We start from the raw sequence: 23,244 nt of genomic DNA, 5'->3' as shown, positions 1-23,244 counted from the left end.
AACTCTCAGTATAAAGGGACTCTAATGTTAACGGCTCTCTCCTTATCGACTAAAATTCACCTCATGCGAATGAGCAGGACTCATTTAACTGAAATGAGACTGTATTTTGCAATGAGGAGCAACTAATTCCTACTTTTCCATAAAAGCACCTATCTGCATGAGAAAAATAATGACGTATGTGTTACTTTAAATGTGAAACGGGAATAGTAGTTTCTTATTTCGAAATGCATCCCAATTAGACTAACTGCATGTCATGTTGGCTGATTTCCTTTAATGTTTTATTTTCACGACAGAGAAATGGATGCTTTTAACTCAACAAGAGCTATAGCCATTTTCAAATGAGTCCTTTCATGCATGTATTCTTATGAAGGTCGGGGTGCATGTCGGAGTGGATACAATTCTGTTAGATTTAAATATATCGAATTAAATAACATAACACCTTAAACCCTCCGGGAATTTTCCTGAAATGTTACGAATTAATGCTAGAAGGAACTATGTGCATTAAGTTTACGCGCAACGTGGTCCCTTTTAGCATAAATACGTCAAATTATGAAAAATATACTCACAAAAGTTCAAATCAGAATGTTGTTTATTTTACTACTTATAAAAGTCAAACATTAGGGTGAATTGGAAGTATTTAAATTAACAAGAACTAGACCCATTCTGATATGAGCTCTCTGAGGTTCATAAAATATATCCAAGACAGAGCTCATGTCACAATTCATATAGTTCCTATTAAAACCCTACATGTTCTATGTTTATATAAAAACACGTCCAATCAGGAAAAATTTGATGTGATTATTATGATTCTGTTCAAATCCGTCTGACTGAAAAATTGGGGCAACTTCTTTAATGGCGGCTTCACACGATTAAAATGCGGTTTTCAAAATTGGAAGTCGATAACCGGAATTGCTCAATAAAAAGGCTACAAAATAGACTCATCCACTTTGAAGACCTCAGTTTGATTGTGTGAAGTCAGCCTTAATTGGAGTTAAACAGACTTTCTATACAGCGCGACATGCATCAGACTTTTTTCAAAGTAGATACTAACGTTGTCCACCGTAGGATACCGGAACCTCAAAAGAATTTCATTCGCTTTCCCACTTTACCATGCAAGATTAGGCAGCCTAGATTCTGCTTGATATTTCATTTCTACATGCAACTATTCGCTCGTTCCGGGATGCACATTGCATACTCGTCGAAATGAAGGAAATTTGATTATGTCCGTACCAGTGTAAGAATTTCAACCTAATTTTAGAACTGACTATGTTGGCGGAGTTCAAAATAATCTGTCTTTTTAGAAATAAGGGTTCTGATCGTCAATTTACTGCAAAAAGACCTGCGGATTCCAGCCACACTTTAGGGATGAAGTTCTCATAGGTGCTGCAGCCGCTGCATAGTATACACAGGTCGGCAGTTTATTGCAAAGTTGAGGACTTTATTGACTTTGATTGAAAAAGCGAAAAAGTATTATATATCCGCACACCAAACATGAGTGTCAATGTGAAGAGGAATCGTTTGGCATTTGTCAAAGAGGAGATAATTGGCGACAAATATGTGAAGAACTGTCGTGTAAAGCTTAATTTAGTCTAAACACACTGGCAATTAGACGAAATGAAATAGAAAATCCCTAGACCTCTGTTTTTAAGAATCGTGAGTTAGGAGTTTCAAGCTCGGCAGCAGTGCACATTTTCTCAGATTAAAAATTCGAAGCCAAGAAAAGTATTTTGATGTTAATTTAAGGGGTCGACTTTATTTTTAACGCTGAGTCTAAGGAGGGATACAGGTGTATCCCCCCCCCCCCCCCCCATGAAGTCTATCCCCCTTTGAATATCTTTTTCTCAGTTCCAACTTGACGTAGCTTCGTTCTTCTCCGTTGAAGTGTTAAACCCGATCCGATTGAAAGGTCTCATTAATTGACATATAAAGAGGCAGTTGTGTGCTTTTGAGAAAAAATACCTGAAGCCGAATTAATTCAATGGAACTTATGGCCTGGAAAAGAAGTTTTCATTTGCGCTGTGTGAGATAAAGAAATGAATCATGACTTTCTTATTTTTACATTTTTTTTCCTGTGAGACCAGCTCCACCGCAGTGATAAATATTTCCGTTTTCCTTAAAATGTCACATAATGTGTTTACGCCGGAAATATCATATTCATATATAATCTTAAAAACATGAAAATTTCAATAGCATTAATGTCAGATTTAGTCAGATTTTGCAATGACAAACAAATTTTGTCACATAAACAGCAGAACGATGTTCCATACCGGTTGAACTTTTCGGCTTCTTGAATCCGTGCTCCTCTTCTATCTCACCGAACTTTGAAACTAAACCAAACTGAAGAATGAGTTTAACCACAGGAATCGAATTGCCAGGGGAGATTGGACGAATAGCCTAAAGCACGGTTATGCGCCACAAGCCGAACTGTGCAGCCGATTTTGAACATTGTATTTTCAAAAAAAAAAAAAAAAAGTTTTTAAGTAAAATGTCAATACAACGACGTCTCAATAAAATCAGGCTACAGGAAAGTGCATGGGAGGAAATTGGAGCGCGACCCGGCAACGCGTTCATGTCACAATGAGCGTACACCTCGCGATGCAAGTGGGCAGTGCCACGGTCCTTTGTGAACCTCCCTCCTACCTTCATTTCTATCACCTTTCTCTCTCTTCCGTGCCCCCTCTCCACCCTCTCGAGTACCCGCCGTCCTCATCCCCCATTTTCCTTTCCTTCCTCTTTCGCTACTTGCATTACTTTTAATTACGACCCAGCGTAATTGCTCCGTATCCTCATTTCATATCCTCCTTGTCACCTTCTCGTCACATTACTCGTCATGCCCGTATACTTAGCACCGATGTGTTATCACCTCCTTTAAAATGTTTCCTTAACTTCACACGGAACAGTATTACTGGAAAACGGTGTAGGGAACAAGTTCGGGGGTGGGTTAATAGAAACCAGGAGAGGGTTAGAATCAGGTATCTTATAAATTGACCTTGTGTCATCTGATCAATAATATTATTGTCAAGATTGAAATGGCTAGAGGGGGCATGATTTACGACTTTGCTTGTTTTTACGATTAACTTTCAAGTGAGAAGAAGAAAATTTGCAAAAATTTTAAACATATACAGGGTTATTCAAAAGTCACGCATCACTGGCCATAACTTTAGTTCTAATTATGATATCAATTTGCGGTTTAAGACGTTTTTCCTCAAATCGAGGGGGAAAATTTTTTAGGTACTTTCCAGTTTTAGATCCCCTCGGAGGGGGGGGGGGGGCAACTCAAAAATTTCAAATGGCCACCCATACCTCATGGCTAGAGGTGCGTGACTTTTGAATAACCCTGTATGTACAAGTGGTCAATACATTGATACAACGCACAAGTAAAATAAATTTAAAATGAATTATTCTTGCGTTTTTTAATATCTGGCACGATTTTCTTCAAATTCAAAGCCAGCATACTTTAAAAAAGAAGGTAAGCTTTTCCCTGAAATAAATTCATCCAGTTGAATAATCAAGACAACTCATCGTTTTTCAGATGAAAAAACGTAACTATTTTTCAATACAGCAGAATTTCCATTCGTTAGTTGAATTTTTGCCAAGAAAGTGTTGGACATTTCTCTTTGAAAATTAGGTCTTTCTTCTGAAAAAATCAGCAATATTTTGGACAGACTTTGCACAATCATCTGTTTTCAAAATCGAATTTTTTTAAATCAAATTCACAACCTCGGAATGGAGTTACGTTTGTTCGTCTGGGAAACGACGAAACATATTCAACGTCAGCTTTCTTCAGAGAAACTTTCGACGTACTGAGCAACAGCGAGCTGCCGATCTACACAGCTGGTGCAAAAAACCGGCAAATTAAGTCGTTTTCGCGCGTAAGTATTGTTGAAATTGGCGTTGATGTTTTCGGACCAGTAGGGAGGGACGGCTTTGTGATTCTTAAAATTGTAAGGATACGACTTTAAAGAAACCACTCTATCAGCTCTCAACCGGAATACTGGTATTAATTTGCTGAGGTCGTCTGAAATATGGAACGAAGAACATCCCAACACATCGTTGAGGGTCGAAGGAGTGTCATGTTCCGTCTTCGCAGGAAATTTTACGAATCCTATCTGGACGATAGACCCAAAGTTAGATTCATTCTTATAATTTTTCTCCATAAAATAATCTTCGATTAAAGTGACATTAGCATCACTGATGTAAGTCAATAACTCAGGGACCACCCAGGGAGGATTCAAAGAGACATTTGGATCCGTAAGCGTATCTAACGCATTGGCTAGTCGTTGTGTGATGACGTCATCAGGGGTGACAGCGTAAATCGCCGCACGTGGTGGAACGTAATAACCGCAGACATTTGCGTTAAAAACTGCGTCAGAGGGACAGCCTTCGTAGTCTATCGAACGGAGCCGCCAATTCGAGTAAGGTACTTGCGCTAAGGTGAATACGTCCAATTCCTGTTTGAGTGTGGCTATGAGAACAGCAGGCGCTGGATAGGCCAGATACTTGTAAAACGAACCAGCCGCCATTTGACCGAAATGACTGTGCTCGTTCATATCGGGAAAAGTCAGCTTCCAAAAAATACCACTGGGCTCGGTGAAATCACCGACAGCGTCGAGAAACTCGCAAATCGGTTTTGGAAGTGCGAACTGATCGGGCATGACACATTTCATGACAGAAAACATCCAGGAAGTGTCGCCGCCTTGAGCGTACCTTATGGCATACAATCGGTACCAAAGGGCCACCCCGCAGTAGTACATGAACATACCCATGGAGATGTTCTGGGTGTATTGGGGACTCATGGTACACAGCTGATGATAAGTAGCTTCGACCAGTTCGTTGAAAACGCCGAAATCCGCCGTGAACAAAAAACTCCTGCATGCTCTTAGTCCGTTGAAACCGCTCAGTGTCCACGAGTGTGATAGGTGTTGTATTATTTCCTCGTCGTTCGTTTTTTGGAGAACCTCATTCCGCTGATCTTCAGATCGACATATCTTTTTAGGTGAAAGGTTCACAATGTCCATTCTAGGTCGCTTCATTTTTTTCAACTTTAAGTGTGCCTGGAACCAAAGACAGGCTTGATGAATCAATAAACCGCTAGACATGGCATCAATGAAAACGAGAATATTTCTGAATCGAATTTAAAAATATTACATGTCGTGCGAAATTCGACAATCTTAAATAATGACAAAAATGTTGTATTTTCCCATTCATCACTTATAGTCTACTATTTCAGCTCAAAATTGATTAATGAATGAAAATTTTGACGCTGATGATGGGTAAAATTATTTTTTAATGGAGCACATAAATCACTTCGAAATCAAAAATTATAAATAGCTGGGAATCATTTTTGTTAAAAGGGTGTGAGCTCATTGAAATATTTTGCTTCGTGAAGGGCGATAAAAAGTTTCCGGATAGAGTGCCCCCTTTCAGTGCGTTATCATAATGGTTAGAATGACCTTAAATTGCCACTTCATGACAGCCAATCGGCATTGCATTCCGAACAGGAGGATCAAACATTCGTCTGGATTAAAATAAAATCGCTGAAAAGATGGCTAAAATACAAACCGGAATGTTGTCCAGAGGAGTAATATTCAAATTATTAGAATTACTCATTTTATCACTTTTAAAAACAGGTAATTTTATATTGATTGAAATTTAATACAAGCTCACTTCACGAAATGAATTGTGTGATTTGTTTGTTTTTAAATAAAAAATAAATCGAGTGCAAATGAATTGGCTACAGAATAGGCAATTTTTGGATGGTTTAATTCCTAGAGCCGATGGTTATCATTTCACAATCGATTAAAAGTAATAGACGAAAAAACTATTGATTGAGCGCTTTTTGTAATGAATAAACGATTAAACAAACACTTACTCTTGAATTGGACCACTCATACAAAAGGGCATCATTGGCAGGTCCCCTTCTCTTTCTGTCATTCCTTGTTACAATTTAACTTCTGTGCCAGACATTATCAATTTTATTTGAATTTTCAGTTGAGAAGAATTTGAATTTTCACTTTTTTCATTTTAGAAGGCTCAAAGAAATTCATAAATGACATTTGAACTTAGAGAGGGATGATCCATTCGCCACAATTTCAAAAAAATCATTTAAAATTTTCTTCGTAAATGAGTCGTAAAACTTGGTCTGCATCGTCACACGCGGTGCAACGAAAGCAAGTTTCACTCACACAGGACAAAGTACCGTGGCTACTTGTAAGTTTATGTGACAATCTGACTATTTTGTACATATCGACGCATCATCTATGAAGTGTCATACTAATTTAGACTAGCGGGTCGATTGTTGACGTCTTATCGAATGGGTTTGCTCGATAACTCCCTATCTTTACCATTGTCTATATAGCATTCGATATATATCGATCGAGGCCATTCAATAACGATTCAACAATCCAGACACTAAAGTTTTATCAAAAATGCAATTGATAAAGGTAATGAATGACATAATCCCATTTTGGAGAACGTAGCAAGGAGAGAAATATGAAATTGAAATTGAAATGGATCTCTTTGGATTCTCATTTTTTGCTCCAGTGCCCTCCGTGACTGTCTTTGAGCCACAATCACAACTTCACAAAGGCTGCAAACGGTTTTAGTCTTGACGTAACTGAGATTTTCCGTTCCTAAAAAAGTAGATCTTATCAAATTGGGCCAAAAAATAACAATACAATAACCTATTTTGGTGCACGTGAAAACTAATCGATGCACATGTGGTTTTTCTATGAAGTTGTACTGGCGTCTATTACTCTATACGTTACAAGGAGGCGGTTAGTAAAAAAAAGATTCTAGTATAGCTTACAACAAGAATCTCCTTGAAAATGTGAAAAAGAGAGATAATTTACCCTCCAAGCAAGGTAAAATGGGTAATCATCCAACCTCACCATAATATTTCATTACATTAGTTTTTCTGGTGCTCGCGCAAACTTTTTCTTTAATAAATGAACGTGCACGGAAAAGAAACCTCGGCGCGAGGAGCATATACCCTCAAAAGAGCAATTTTTATCACGGTGTATCGAATGATTTGAATTTGGATTTTAACAGAGGACACACTCTTAGTGTATCATGTACAATAAGTATTTGATGTATCGTTAATTAATATGCTAATATAGAGCGTAATGTTGAAAAGACGGTTACCTAGAATCAGCTTGACCGCATTTTACGTTGCCTAATTTTCTATCGTGAATAATTTCTTTTTGACAGGCACTTAAACAAGTAACATGACGCACTGCAACTTTTCTTGAGTGCACCCTAGATTGCAAAGAACACACTCACAAAATCCCGAGGTAGAGTGTTGCATAATCTCTGTTGAAAAATTGAAACGTAAGAGGAGATTATACGGAATGTGTCATACGGTTAATGTTGGTCACTACTCACTGCTTTTTCAACACAACAGTTTCAAGCCTTGAGTATTGTTATTAGAAAAGGTAGAGATGTTTTTCTTGAACTTGCGTTTTTTGAACCGCACACTCCAATGCCTGCATAATTAGTTTGATCAGACAACTTTATGAGTACTTATATTTTTCGAAATAGAGTAGAAATAATTTTATATTCCCGCGGGTGGCCAATTTTTAGTAATTAAGTAGTGTATATAGTTTCAATGAGAATCGCAATTATTTGTTTTAATATTCCAATGGCAATCCGTCAAAAATATCCATGAAAGGGTTGAGTTTTAAACTGGATATTTGGCAGAAATGGAGGAAGGGAGCGGATGACAGAAACATCCGTGAAATGACGAGTCAAGATGCTGCGGGTCGGGACAGACAATCATCCGAAAATGAGCCACGGAGCCCGGGGGGGGGCTGGTGCCCGCGGGTCTTTTGGAGGCGAGTGGCAGCGGCGGCGGCCCCCACGGTGTCTGCTTGGGGCCCCCGTGCCAGGGCCTTTTTAATCCGCCGCTTAATTATCTAATGAATGACGTCTTTATCCCCGAAGCCCGCTTTGTCCCTCTTCCTACGCATTCAATTCGGCACTTTTAATTACTCACCGGTCCAGTCCCTATGTCTTCTTCCAGTCGGGCACGAGTGCTCCTCATACTTCCTTTCACTTGCGATACTTCCATCGTAACTTTTAAAGAGTTTTTTCTTAGCATGCATAGATATTGCTATGTCTAGGAAGAGAAACCAAATTATGTCGAGGCCCATGGCGGCAAATCTAGGAGGCGGCAAAGTTTGCAATTTTTTTTAAATGTAGGTATAAAAAAAATCGGATTTAGAAAAAAATTACAAACAAAATCTCTCATTTCCTGAGAGTATAGTAATTTCTAATTTTGTCGTCTTTCGGTGATGCAAGAGACAGCACCTTTAATTAATCGAGTTAAGAGAGAGACCAAACACGCAATTTGGCCAGGAACTGGGACTGAGAGAGAAATGATGACGAGGACTTGAGATGAAAAGGAGAAGCCCTCGGCGCGGCGGTCGGTATGTAACACATATTAGCGCCTACAAGACTGCGCGAATACTTCACGCATTGCATCAAACACAAAGCGGTCACTGCGGTCAGCGTGAAACGCATAGCGCCTACAAGACTGCGTGAATACTTCACGCATTGCTTCCAAACACGGTGCGGTCTGCGCGGCGCGGCGGCGGAAGTTAAAATCATTGGTCCACATTTATGTTTGTTCTTTCATAATTTGTTCGTTCATTTCTTATGAATGGAAGGCCTTGTCCACTCAGAGATAGGTTTACAAAACTTAACGTTCGCGCAAAGTTCCGTGAATTTTTGCTATTAGTGTTGACAGGGCTTTCCCAAAAAATGTTTCCAACACGAGGAAACGCGTCTAATGCACACCACCCCCGCTGGCACGTTCACTTGATGGTTTTTATTGATGTTTCAAAACGAATGAGAAGGGGGCGGCAAAATACAGGCGGCCCATGGGCGGCAAGTGGGTAAATCCGGCCCGGGTGCCTTATCCGTAATTTTGAATTGGATTTTATTTTGCATTTAGGAACTACAACTTCTGGCTCATCTGTAAAAACTCACACTCTCTGTACTCACGGCTCTCTGTGCTCTTATGTACGTAGGGAAAATTAATGATACATATACACTGTTTCTGACCTGAGCCGGAAATTATGCTTCTCAATTGCAAAATGTAGTCAAATTTGATGTATTTCTATCAAAGAGAACTTTGTGCAGGTGGGAAAGATGGGGTCTGCTCGTCAGTGCTCGGGTCATAAGAATGAATGGGAAGCACAAAACGCCAGTGACGAAGCCGTCGTCGCGGCTCTTCGTGGTGGGCATTAACTCATGATTCCTGTTCACAACGCTCTAGACACATGTCAGGCTCATACACTTTGCATACAGTTCCGTTTGATAGAATGTAAAATCCCGCTTTTCCAATTCAGCAAACGGAATTGTGAGCCAACTGAATGCGGTTCCCATGAGCCATGGGCATGTGTCTAGAGCGTTGTGAAGAGGGCTCATGAGTTAATGCCCACCACGAAGAGCCAAGACGAAGGCTTCGTCACTGGCGCTTTATATTTCCCATTCACTCTTATGGCCCGAGCACTAACGAGCAGACCCCATCTTTCCCACCTGCACATAGTTCTGTTTGATAGAGATAGTCCAATTATCAAACCACTATTCTATAGCTAGCACAACCAACCTTTTCCTTCGCCATGGTCTAACCAACACGGGGTTTGCACGGGTCTGAAGATTATGACGAGGTGCGATCCGACGGTGGTGAGGTTAAGAGCGCGGAGGCGATGGCTTCCACAGCGACCGCAGAAACCACACCGATTTCCAAGACATCACATGGGACTTGGGCGGTTTTAGCTGGGGAGTTGGTCGGCGGCGCAAGTTGCGGATGACGAGTGGCGAGTGCGGGGAAGTGGGAAGTGTCAAGTGCCTGAGCCTATCAAAGTTATTCACCTTGGCCGTCTTCTCGGAAAAGCGAGGAACAGGACCGACACCGACCAAGCCGTAGCCGGGGCCGTGTCGTCACCTTCCCGGCCACTCTCAGCCCCAGCTCTCGCTCTTGTTGTTGCCAGTAATTATCCCTCGTTCTTCATTCACTCCGCAAATATACATTTATATACATACCCGCGCCGCACCATGCACCGTACACCCGCCGAACTTGGCTCAAAGTCCAAAGATTCTTCGTTCCCCTCACGGAAGAACGTAACTGAATTTCAATGTTGCCAAATTGCCTTTCGGAAAATAGAGAATTTGCAGGTGTCTTAAATTTTGTGAATTTCATCTTTAAAATGATACTGCTAGGAAAACTGAGTACGAGGATATCCTTGGTTTCTGAATTGAACGATTATTGAAGAAAACATGACAAAATAACCGAAACTGTTAAAATGTATGTGTTTACATGGAAAATGCCACCAGATGACGCCACAAGGCGGTACATTTTCTCACTTTTAAATATATTTTTCTCCAATTTCCCATGTCAGAAAAAAATTATGAAAAATACTGCGAACTCAGCTCATTAGGCACTCTCAGATAAAGCAATACAATTTTTGTGTGCAAATTCTCCATTGCATTTTTACCAGGAGAATACTGAGCAGTTCTAACTGAAAATTTCACTGATTTTACTTCTGATGTCATGCAAAATCAGACAAATTTTTGTTAAAAATTGCGCAGGTACATTCTCTTGAAAAATTGAATTGTAAGAGTCAATTTGCACCAATGGAATGGAGTTCCGTTCCTTCGCACGGGAAAACGGCGGATCGTCAATCCAACCACACGGAGATAAGTCAGTCATAACACACACCGTTAAAAATCAAGGAGTGAAATCCTATGCCAAAGTCTATACAGAACCCCATAAATTCGAGTGGTATGAACGTGTAGTGAAATTAGCACCATAAAAGTATGTGACAATATACAAAAAGAGTAGATTCTGCTCTATAATAATGTATGTCAATCCGCAAGGAGAATAGACTCCGCTCCGCATTCATATCGTTCGGTTTTTGGGGGTCATATAGACTCCGGCACAAACTTTTACTCCAAAATGTTTAGTATTGCACCATACTCAGGCAGATTTTCAGACTATACTTAGGTTTTTAATCAAAGTTAAGATGTTCCATTTGTAGTAGCACAATCATTTTGAGTCCGCTGACATTATTGCTGTGTCTCAGGCAGTTAATAATCACCGGCAAAACTTGCAAGTCACTCGGGGATCGCTTTGGAAAATTCCAATAATTCTCATCGAAGCAATGCAGGTTTCCTCTGTGAAATACTTCAAAATCATGATACCGGCTGGGGCGCCTTCATTTTTCCGTTATACCTTTGCCACGCAGTTTACTTAGTTGCTTATTCAATCTGAACCCAACTCAGGACACTGATTTCACTACTTGCGCATGCAAATATAATACGAGCAGCTACTGACGCATCCAAAAGGATTTCTGTGAAAAATCTGGAGAAAAATACATCCACAAGTTTTCCAGCACGTTTGTGTTTTCTCGAAAGCATTTTGGCAACGCTTGACGGCTCATATTGCATTTTTTAGATTATATGGATCGCAGTTTGCAAAAAGGAACCAAAAGCATTCCAGTGTTGATAGGATTGTGCAGCTTACATTATTTGCATAAAATTACTGAAATCATAGAAAGAATTAAATTTATGTGATTTCTGTCTTGAATTCATAGTTTATCGAGAGTAAAGATAAGATGATCAGTTTATATTTGCAAGGTAAAAAAAGTTGCCCAATTTTAGCTACATTGGAGTGCTCTTGGTTTCTTTTTTGCGAAATGCAATCCATATGAACTACATTTTACAATTAGATACTTCAATTCCTGGCTCAGTTTAGGAATGACGTATGTGCCATTACTTTCCCTATGCACATACATGCTTTTACCGATGAGCCAGAAATTGTAGCTCCGACTTGCAAAATGAGGTCCATTTGTTACTGTGCGTCGGGTGTGAGTCGGTTCTGCGGCCGGACGGTGGACGAATCGGCGCGATGACACGACCGACGCTGCAGTTTGTCGTCCTTCCGACGTTACGACGTATCTCGAGTTCCACGTGAGCCCTGATCTCCATTTAACGCCATGCTTTCAGGGTTCATGTGGGAATAAAGATACGCCCTTACGTCGGAGTAGAGACGAGATGAGGCGGCGATTGGCGCGTTGCGAATGTAAATTCGGAGAATCGCGTCACGCGATGTGACAATGGAGCCTACAACGCTCAACACCGGGACGTTTCCTGAATACAACACAGGACGCTCCACGCACCGGACACAGGACACAGGGAAGCCGAGCTTTTTTTTTACCCAGAATCCACCGCCCCGTGACCAAGATGATTCCCTGCCCTTGCGCATGGGGGAGGGACGTGCCGTGTCCATGTGTGCGTCTTTCTCACTTGCTGTTTTCCAGGAAAATTCTCTTGCGTGGCTCCGCAAAAGCTCTGTCACATTAGTGGCGGTGATTCCTACAACTTGGCAACGATGAATTTTTGTCCCTTTAATTGTACTTAAAACGATCGATATTTTGTGCCCGTTCGTAAGGTACAAGACCATCCAGTGGAGCTACTAGGTCGTCGATTCCTAAACGAAACGTAATTAAACTTCAACGTCCCAAAATTTTCCCTCGCAAATTGTCGTTAAATTAGGATACTTTTTGGCATTTACGGCTAAAAATGTCAGTGATTTTTCTTCTGATTATGACCCAAAATCAGCAAAATGTTGAGCAGAAGTTGGACCGTCATATTTATTTTGAAAAATCGAATTGTTGGGTCGATTGTGTGACCGTGGAATGGAGTTGCATTCCTTCGTCAGTGAATCGATGGTCTGTGTCAGGGATTTGCAATTTAAGTAATTTTTCTCACTTAAAATTGTACGAGAAACACGACGGCTCCTTTTACTTTCTCTGAGACGGACACCTAAGCTCAAGAAAAGCTCTTAAATTTGCGGCCATAATGGAGAGAATTCCTCATTTATATCTAGTCAAACTCTATATGCATAGACAGGGAGCAATAACACCGGCATGATTTCCTCGATTCCAGTTTTGGAGTCTCCAAACAAAGTTGCAACGCTTCTATTGTATTAGCTCGCTATCTCTACTGCACAGAGAGAATGACTGAGATAGACTCTCAGCGTTGCTTGGGGATTTTCTCTATTTTGGCCTCAACTTTGAGAGCTTTTTTGAGCTTTAGAGTTCGTTTCAGAGAAAAGCGGTGGCACTCTTGTTTTTCTCGCAAAATTTTACACAAGATACGACACATAAATCTGTTTGAGTATCTGCTTGAGTTTTGTAAGATATTCAATACAAAATCAAGAAAACATTCATTTTAAAAGTCACCTCTGGTCTAGTTGTATTGCAAAAGTCTTTACTCCCTTAAAGAGTCTTTCCCTAATAGTATTACGAAACCAGGATGTTGAAAGTGTTGAGATTCTTTCCTTTACATTTATTAATTGAATTATTTTCCTTTCTTTTTTCTGGGGGATCGTGCGAGACACGACAAAACCCCTAGGAATGGTTTAAAATTACCCAAGTGTAATGCACGTTACCGATCAATCTGTTTCTAGTATAATTATAGTTTGAGGTCCTTGGAAATAAAAACCTATCCCGCTGAATGATGACATAACCGCAGAAATGTATACCAAAGCCTGGTGACCTTGGTTTTCCGTTCGGGTCCGCTTGCTTTCACTAAACCGCATAGTGTTATTGCTATCCCTGTAAATGAATGGATACGTGTAAATGCGAATGTGCATCGCAACTACCCTCTAGAAAAAAGTTATCGGGAAATGAGATGCCACAATGTCTAAAAAGCTTATTTTGAAAATCGACTTCACGATTTGAGATTAATTCAGGAGGATATAAATTTGCAGTGCGCACTTTCACCCAACCATCCACCACGCAAATAACTTTTTTTTTCAAAAAAGAAGCTGGAAATTTTTAGTGTCTAACGCAGCATGTATAGCGAGTTCAAGTTCAGTGGAAATCAACCAGCCGAAATTATTTTGAAACCAGGGATATATGATGCGTAATTTCATCCCTCCATCAGACCTAATGTGAAAGTTAAAATCCGCCTTATCCACAAACTTGGTACAAATTTCATTTGTATCGTTTCCCCTCATTTTCTTTTGACAGGAGATTACTTACGACCATAGTTCAGCTGTTCAGCTAAAAATTACAATTAACTAATTTATCATCCAAAGTACTAGATCAGGCTATGCTGCTCAACGAATTTCGAACGACAACAATGTCCATGGCACCGTCCACAGGAAATTAGCAGGAACAACTTTACGTTATTCCTCCTCATAACATTAGATTGTTAGTCAAGCAGAAACTGCAATTATCAAATGGGGCGCATCTCAAGAAGCATTAAAAACACGTAAGTAACTATGCAGTTTAATGGAGCCTTGGGTGGCTTTTGCTATATCTACTTCCAACTTTTGTCTTCTTGAGCGACACCTTAATTAAAGCATAGAGCGGAGAATTACGCGTTCACGCTTCGCGCTGTCGCGCCTTCAATTTTGTAGATACAACACGGGCATCCATCAAGCACGAATAGTTGTATCTCTGCGCCGCATCAATGCGCGTCCTTTCCCTTGCTCTATTTCCATATCGTGTTCTTTTCCGTTTGTCTCCTTTGTAGTGGTGCTTTAAAGGTTGCGTGAGCAACACAGAACAAGGTTGCAGAGACGTAATCCGGCTTCATTTTTTAATTTGACTTTTCTCTCCCGAATTGTTCGAGTTAGGTTCCCTTCAATATTTTTTGCGTCCCTACTAAACAGTTGTCACTAGTCCCTCAATAGTGGGTTTTTTTACTACATGGATGTGGCTACTTTGCTTAACAATTTCCTTTTTCCCTATAGAGACTCATAATAAATGTGTTGTTGAAGTCGACAAAACAACGAAAGTTATTTCAATGGAAAATAAATCAATGTTCGTCGGATTTCAGGGCGTGCATGTCTAGAGGTTTTCGGATATCTTCTATTGAATATTGAAATAATACCTGCGAACGCCTTCTAAATTAAAAATCTGGAATCTTTTTCTTCGGAAATTTTCAACAACAAGCATACCGCCCATCAGTCTCAAAGCTTGATGTGGTAAATGACACATCTTTTCACATTTTTGAAAATTTACAATCCTTGACCATATTATTTTGGCATTAAAGGAAGAAATTCGGAAACCTCTGCCATTTACATTCTGAAATCCGATGAAAATTGATTTAATCACTTCTTAGCGCTTTCTCTGAAACGACCTACTTTGCCCACTTCACTTATACTACACTTTGCGATTAGGTACTAAAATTTCTGGCTCGTTTGTAAAAACACTCATATGAAACTAATAGAACATACATTGTTTCTAAAATGAGCCAAGTATTATAATTCTAAATTTCAAAATGTAGTCCAGTTGACTTTAACATCACATCTATTAAGAGTTTCAGAAACACGGTGGGTAGCGCTAAAGGAAAAACGCCGTATAGACATTCGAAATTAGCCAAATTTTCTTCAGTAAAATGTTTATTTTTGAGGAAAATTATAAATATTTTTCCTTGAAATTTCCAGGCGTTTCAGATCTAAGTACAAACAAAATTATCTGAGAAATTGGTAGACAAATATTCTAAAATTTTCCTGGAAATTAGTGATTTGCCAGGGGAAATTTGGCAACGTCGAAAGGCTCATACAACGTTTTTCCTTAGGACGGCAGAGCGGACAGTGCGATATTGAGATTCGAGGCACGATGGCGCTAGGGCGAGAGTATTAACGAGGGCAGAGCAAGAGCCAGAGCGGTCGTCTCAGCTCAGGGGCTCGTGGTGAGGAATAGGAAGGGGGGCTGTGTGAAGGAAGCCCCAAAAGCTATAAAGCTCACGCAGTAATAAGCACGGGTGAACAGCTAGCGAGTAAAGCTGAAGGCTCATCTCCCACCGCCCCACCGCCTCGCCGCCGCACAAAGATCAACAGAAGTTGGACCTAAAATTCCATACTAAAATTGCAAATTTTGATGTAGCCTTCATCACATCAAACATTTCAAGAGGTGTTTCTTAAAGAGAATTCAACGGAAAAGCCGATGAAAATAATTTCAAACTTCTACGTTTCGTATTAATAAAATTAGATGCTTTTATAGTTGCCACATCATATCTGAGTCTGAGTCTGACCCACTGTGCGCCGCCGGCCGTGGCACCTTTCAGCTAGGCAACACCCAAGACAGGCGCGCCCGGGGGAGGCCTACCTCTCGCGGCCGAAGCCGGACAAGTGTGTTGCTGAGCTTAGCGCTGAAATTCGAATGCACGGCCTACCGTGTCGTGCCACGAAAGAGGGCAACAACTACATTTGGACTTGAAACGTGGTTTAAATGTGGCGTTATGCACCTGAAGGCTCAAAGCGGAGAGGGGTTATTGTGATCTTTCGTAACACGGGTGCACCCTAGACATGGTTGGGGGAGGAGGGCGGGGACTTTGATCTAATTATCGGAGGTGTCACTGACGTGATGGAAACACGTGCCGGGACCCCAAACTTATAATGAAAACGATAACGGGCCAGGATAAAAAAATCGGGAAGCTCAAATGAGGGGCTTGTAAGACAAGGCGCATAAGTGCAATTTTTGAAAGAATTCATAAATGATTGTAAGTTCAATAGTTTTAATTCATATCTTGTGAAAAATTCGCTCTCAAAGTCAAATTTTTAAGCATCAAAAATTCAGTTTGAACATTCTTTCCGCTATAAGGATCCGTGAGTTTTGAAACTTTAAACACGCATTTCTCAATGTAGCAGGAACTGCACTTATGCGCCTTGTCCTCCAAGCCCCTCAAATAAGAGAAATGCTCACTTTCAGCGAATTTAAGAGGACATTTTGAGATTTCTTTTTTCTTTTTTTTTCTGTTTGAATCAGTAAGTTTTCAAGAAAGTGAAGTTATGAAGTGATCGTTCGATGGACATACTCAGATGGACGGGTTTAAATCAAAAGAAACTATATCCATTGTGACATGAGCCTTATCAGGTATGTACTCTTATGGATCTCAAGGCTCGTGTCAGAATGGATGTTGTTCCTGTCGATTCAAATGCGTCCAAATATTGTAAGCTTGAATTTTTTCGCTATTTATTATCAAGGTTACGAAAACAGACGAGTTGGGCCGTGGTGAAAAAAATGCAGGAAGTATTTTGGAGAGAGAAGACTTTGGAGGAGTTTTGAATTCAACTATAGTCGCACACCTTTTCCTATCAAAAGTTTGAAGTCAGGAAAACATATTTTAAATGTGAAAATAGTCGTCAAACTGTGTCTTTAGAACTGAGTTTCATGAAGGATAAAGACTTTCAAACCCCTTTTTCTTGCTGCAAAGTTTGGCAATTTAGCACATTTCTGTCAAACTCGATCAAATTTTCATAAGCGTATAGTCAGCTTAAGAAAAAGCGCCATACGGACAATCAGAGGTTGCCAAATTCACCCGGATAAAATATGTATTTATGAGGAAATGTATGCATAATTTCCCTCAAAATTTTCAAATATTTTTGATCAAGCCGCAAAATTGCTTGAAACATGTATAGAAAATTGTTCTCAACTTTATCTGAACATTCATTATTTCATCAAAGGAAATTTGACAGCACCTGAATACTTATGCGGCGTTTTCCTTAGCATAGCAGTACTCAAATCAAAATGTTTGGCCAAAGTTTGGTTAAAACAATACCCTCATTAAAATATTTACCAAATGATCGTAGGAAACCTCTTCTGAAAAACTCTGGATGCCCAGTTTATTAATGCTCCATAACTCATAAGGTTCAGGAGAAAGGAGCGATGATAGGGAAACGGAAAATAAGAAAAAAAATATCATCAAGTTCTCAGATTTCAACCCCTGCTCTTCTAGATCCTACACCACGCCCTCAGGTTGAGCTCTACCCGCTAAAGGCTATTCCGCAGCAGGTAAGGAGCATTGATTGACTGGGTACACTGCCATGTTAAGGAAGAACGTCGTATGAACCTTCAGGCGTTGCCAAATTTCCTTTCATATAACGCGAATTTTCTGGTAAAATTATGAATATTCTCCTCCCAATTTGTCAGATAATTTTTTTCGCAATTTCACCTAAAGATTCTAAAAATTTCAAGGAAAAATATTCGTAACTATCCGCAAGAATACGCGTTTTATCGAAGGAAATTTGGCAACTCTCGAATGTTCATACGGCGTTTTTCCTTAGCACGGCAGTACAGGACATGGGACAGGCGGCGTCATGGTCGGCGGCTGTGGCAAAAGCTCGTCCTATCCCAGGCAGAGCCGAAGCTGTTGGCGATGAGCAGATGAGCAGCTGAGCAGCCGCCGGGGCCGAGGACTCCGGGCAGCCCAAGCTCTCCGGGAAGTGCCTCTGTTGACACTGCACTTGATGTAATGGCCCAGCCGCCAGGAAGCATGGGAAAACCTCAGCGCAGTTTTATTAAACTACTAATTTACGAGCGTCCAATACGCAACGACGCCGTCGCGGAAAACAACGCCACGGGGAGGGGGAGGAGGGGAGAGAGAAAAATGATAGATTACCAATTACTAATAACTTGTCGGGGGCTAAATAAGGAGAGGATTAAAACATAATTGTAAAAAGCGTCGATTCCCCCGGCGATACATCGATTCGCGGTGAGTTATGAAGATCCAGGGAATCTTGGGGGACGGGAAGGCGGGGTTGGCGGGGGAGGGGGGTCGTGTTCTGAAAAGAGTCAACGGACAGGCCTCTCGACGCAGGCCGCTCGCGTTTTCTCACGTGTTTCCGAAGATGTCGCGGCAGTTTATTAACAACAGGTTCGTATCGGTTGCGGCCGGGGAAAACGAAAAAAGGAAAGGGGGAAATCCGGGGGGCGAGGGGGGCGTTGGGAGGGGGCAGCGATGTGGCTGCTTATGTGTGGACTATATTTCTCCGAATGCATTCCGTTTCACTCAAGACAGGAATCCAAATTCTGCGTAGCGTTCCGAAGTTGCCGGAGTTTCCTCGAGAAAATAGTAAATCAATCCAAAAAAGTTGTTGAGGAAATACTGTTTTACTGAACCGAAAGAGAAATATATATCCATCAGGTTAAGAAAAAACGTGTCTTTTAAAAGTTTGCAGGAGTTGGATACAATGCGAATAGTTTTTTTTTACTTAAGAGCAGTAGTTTTTTTAATTTTTTTCTTTTTCGTCAAGAAAAATTGCATAAGAATATGTCAATATGTCAATATGTCAATTCAATATGTCAGTGACGATCCTATTTCTAAGTGATATCGTAAACTTCGATGTCAGTATCTGGGTAGTAATTTACATGTGCAACAAGGTAAACTGCATAAGAGAACTAAAGAAACAACCACTCTTTTAAAAATTTCTTTCAATCGTAATTGGAATTTAGAGGTAGAGCACAAATTATTAAGATTTTGAAGGAAGAAAAAACTTCCTTCATACATATTTCTTATCTTGACAGAATGAAGGTCCTCTCTTGTGAAGTAGCTCCATAGATATGACGATGCACCAGCAGTGCCTGTCTAGTTAAAATTATAGTTAAAATTAAATCCATTTATTTTTTCAACCTGAAAGAAAACAGAATAATCTGATAGAAGAAAAACAAAATCTAAAGAAAAGCAAAAAATAATCATCTATCACTACTCTTTATAGCAAATCAGTAATGCCATACTGACCGAAGCTTGTTGAATTCAACCGAACTTTCCTCCTCTGCGGACAGAGCTGCGAGTTATATCGTAAAGTTTTAGTTCCTACAATAAATAATGGAAGTACAGTGTACACTCGCTAATCTAAAACTGAGACCGAGGGTTTTACTTAAAATATATAGGGGTTTTAAATTAGCTAACTGTCGAATCATAAAGAGTATCTCGGGGGAAATTTAAAGTTAGGGCTTCTTTTAATGGACGTATTTCTGCTGAGCAGAACTAGAGGCGTGTAGGAAAGATGGGATGCGCTCGTGGTGAGCTGCTTAAAGAACAATGTAAAACTGGGCCAGATTCCTTTTGGGGAAATGGAAAAGTAGGATTCTACATGAAATCAAACGGCACTAAGTGCCGACTGTATGTTAACTCATGAGCCATGGTCATGTGGCCAGAGCGCTGTGAACAGGGTTCATGAGTTAAAGTGCCGCAATCGCGATCTCCTCGTCCGCGTTGCCGCCGCTGACGTCACTGGCGCTTCATAATTCCCATTCATTCTTCGAGCGCACCCCTCCTGTGCTTGACTCATTTTAGTAGAAATGCGTCCAAATGAGCTCCATAATTATGAGAATGTGTGGTAAATTGCCTAATAATTCGAGACGACGCTTTTTTAAAGGAGATTAAGAATTGAAAACTTTTAAATTTTCACAAACACTAGAAAACAAAGTCGTAGACACTTGATCTCATGAAAGAATTCGTGGACGTTTTTCGATACTTACTTCTTGGATTTCGGCATGGATTTCATTGTAAAGTTCACACATAGTTCGATATACTTGAGTAAATTTTTTTGTCTTGCGACCATGTGCATCAAGAATTTCTCGCGCATTCAGAAAACGCGCCCTCTTATCGTCTGAAAGCAATCCTTCTTCAATTCTCTTCTTTAAAAGCAGATGATGGAGTCTTAGAGGTGTCTTCGGTTCCAAGAGCTTTAGGCAACAGAGGTGCACAGTAATGATCTCAGCTCTAACAGAGCCAATATAAGACTTGGAAGGTATCAGCCCTCCAAATTCAGGAGCACCAAACATTTGAGGAAAACACTTATTTTCACCGTATAGTCCATCTGACGTCAAACCGATATAGGTAGGAAATAGAAATCTCAGCCGCGAATACGTTATCACGTCGGTTGTGTTGCCCGATAACTGCACACCATACTTATCTTCTAAGCTTGTAGGTCTACCAGATCTATGTCCGAGTACTCTGAGCTTGTAATCCCACGAAAGTAATTTTTTCATGTCGTCAATGAAAGCTGTTAAAGGCTGAGGTTTTCCTCCACTGGAAAACCGCTCAAGGAGCAATTCTATGCTCTTCTCAGGCTTGAAATTGTTGTATTCAGCTATCAATTTTTCATCAAAGGTGTCGCATTCGTTCAAAAAACTGCAGTCATTCAGCAAATCCAGGACCTCAGGCAAGAGATCCTGAGAACGAGTTGCTACCGTAAGGTTTTCTGACATATTTCAGGCTTAAATTTTTCCTCCGGTTTTCTTCCTTATTTTCTTCTATATTGTTGGTATGGTTGGTTGTTGGTAGGTTTGAAGCTGCTTTTGAAAGCTTTTTTTTTTGCCTGTAAATAAGAGAAACATAGGAACTTCATATTCGTTTGGGCGTATGGTGTACGAGGGTTGTCCAGAAACTAAGTTTACCTGTTCAATATCTCCTAAACTAAGATTGGTAAAGAAAATCTGTAAAGAGCGTAGAAAAGTCATTACTCTCAGATCTAAAACACGCTATAGATTTCTAATTTTAATCTAATAGACCTCTAGACAAGCGGGCATTTCTGAACCCACCTCCTCTCCGCACGGGTCCAAAATTTTACGGAGCTTCATTCGCAAGTGAGCCGCTATGTCTATTGCCTATGGCAAAAAAACGGCTTAGAGGTGGTTGAAATACAAGTATAACATAAGTAAGGACTTTTCTTAAGTGAGAAATAGCAGAATTAGCCGTGTTTACTTCAAAATCAGTTGCATTCGAGCAAAAGCTTACAGAATTTTCAACGTTAATTCTCAATAGCTAACTGAATCCTTTATAAGCATTCAAATTATCCTGCCTGTTCTCGAAGAAATTTGGCCAAAGATGCATAATTTGGAAACATATGCAGCTTTTACAACTTTTTTACCATAAATGAACCTGAGTTTGAGCAGCTAGGGTCACCTTCCTTGGTAAGAGAACGAACAATAGAGCTCAATTCAGACACCGAAACCAAATTCATCGTCACAAATCAACGATTTTACCTAATGTAACATATAATATTTCCATGTGCTGCAGTCCGAAGCCACCAATTAATTAGAGTAAAATCAGTCAATTCTGCTATTTCTCACTTAAGAAAAGTCCTCACTTATGTTTTACATGTATTTTAACCACCTCTAAGCCACTTTTTTGCCATAAGCGATGGATACAGTGGCTCACGTGCGAATGAAGCGCCGTGAAATTTTGGACCCGTGCGGAGAGGAGGTGAGTTCATCAGAAAAACCCACTTCTGTAGAGTTCTATTAAACCAAATTTAAAGATCTATAACGCGTTTAAGAGCTGCAAGAAGTGGCTTCTCAGCGTTTCTTACAAATTTTCATTACCTTTCCTGGTGTTAGGAGATATTGAACAGGTAAACTTACTTTCTGGACGACCCTCGTATTTTTCCCTCCTCAATATCCAGAGGCAGTATGTTTTTAAGCTACATTGTAAATTGTAAATTATAATATAAGTCTTATCTTATAAGTTACATTTAAGTTTTTTAAAGATGAAATTTCATCTAAAAGTTTTTCTTGTACAAATTATTTTCATATACAAAAAAAAAAAACAAAACAAAAAAACAAAACAAAACCTAGCGGGACCAAAAGATTTTAGATTTTTTCTGCATAGGAAAATACGGTAATAATTCATCTATTTAATTTTTCCCCCTTAAACTTACATTTAGAAACTCATTTTATACTCATCAATGATCTTTAACTTACGATTTGAAAATAACTGTGTGTAGGTGCATGCGATGTCAAAATTACCGTAATAAGACAGGAATGCCTTTTCACCTAAATCTCAGGAAGAACGCAGCCACAAATTGTTTTGAAGGGAACCGTGCTTAGCGGTTATCAGAAATTTAAAAGCAGCGGACAATGGAGTTGTTACGCCTAAGAAAATGGTTATTTACCTAATAGAAAAGGTTGATTTAGATAAACAGACCGAATATCATACCAAAAAATCCACCGTGACAGTTGAGGTAGCAAGACAAGATGAATATGCACCCACTAAATGGCAGCTAAAACTCTTTCGTGAGTCGCGCGTTCCGATACAGACTGTACTAATAAGAGGCACTTCTTAAACAAAATATAATCGCATGGGCAGATAAGCACTTCCTCCTGTTGCCGGCATGAGCAAAAATATTGTTTTTCTTTTATACATAAAGTTGTTTTTTATGATATTTGATAAAAGCAATTGTTGAATGTTGATATGTTGAAATTGTTGATTTGTTACACGTGAGGGGGCTTTGTCATGCATTGTGCAGGGAAAAAAGGAAAAAACGGGGTTGGGGGGGGGGGGGGGCTAAATTTGTGGTTTACCGTGGACGAATTTCTCATTGATTTTTTTTTCCTTTCTATTTCTAGTAATATAAGAGGCTAATTTTATAAAGACCTCATTGACGTTGATTTAGTGTTGCCAAAATTATAAAAAATTCAGTTTATATTACTCTCTGGA

The 23,244-nt window shown here is 40.0% G+C and overlaps 1 protein-coding gene and 1 long non-coding RNA gene across 6 annotated transcripts; both read right to left on the bottom strand.

Moving 5' to 3' along the window:
• Positions 1 to 1,294: 1,294 nt before the first annotated feature.
• On the bottom strand, positions 1,295 to 7,281 carry LOC109042040 (uncharacterized). Of its 3 annotated transcripts, none has more exons than XM_019058602.2 (2): positions 7,144 to 7,281; positions 1,295 to 5,054 (listed from the first exon to the last, which is right to left on the bottom strand). In XM_019058602.2, the coding sequence occupies exon 2, from the start codon at positions 5,031 to 5,033 to the stop codon at positions 3,774 to 3,776; it is 1,260 nt and encodes a 419-aa protein (XP_018914147.2). In that variant the 5' UTR covers positions 5,034 to 5,054; positions 7,144 to 7,281; the 3' UTR covers positions 1,295 to 3,773. The 3 variants fall into 3 exon arrangements, with proteins under 3 accessions (XP_018914147.2, XP_018914145.2, XP_018914143.2); XM_019058600.2 differs by lacking the exon at positions 7,144 to 7,281 and adding an exon at positions 5,873 to 6,266; XM_019058598.2 differs by lacking the exon at positions 7,144 to 7,281 and adding an exon at positions 5,563 to 5,808.
• An 11,931-nt stretch (positions 7,282 to 19,212) lies between these two features.
• On the bottom strand, positions 19,213 to 22,875 carry LOC109042044 (uncharacterized). 3 transcript variants are annotated; one of them, XR_011900113.1, is made up of 3 exons: positions 22,744 to 22,875; positions 20,283 to 21,124; positions 19,213 to 19,431 (listed from the first exon to the last, which is right to left on the bottom strand). It is a non-coding gene; the product is annotated as an uncharacterized lncRNA (long non-coding RNA). The 3 variants fall into 3 exon arrangements; XR_011900114.1 differs by having other exon boundaries at positions 22,700 to 22,862; XR_011900116.1 differs by lacking the exon at positions 22,744 to 22,875 and adding an exon at positions 22,505 to 22,519.
• Between the last annotated feature and the right edge of the window lie 369 nt (positions 22,876 to 23,244).

Source organism: Bemisia tabaci, chromosome 6 (genome assembly GCF_918797505.1).
Source record: "Bemisia tabaci chromosome 6, PGI_BMITA_v3".
In the NCBI taxonomy this organism is placed as follows: Eukaryota; Metazoa; Arthropoda; class Insecta; order Hemiptera; family Aleyrodidae; genus Bemisia; species Bemisia tabaci.
This window is presented reverse-complemented; position numbering and strand designations above follow the sequence as displayed.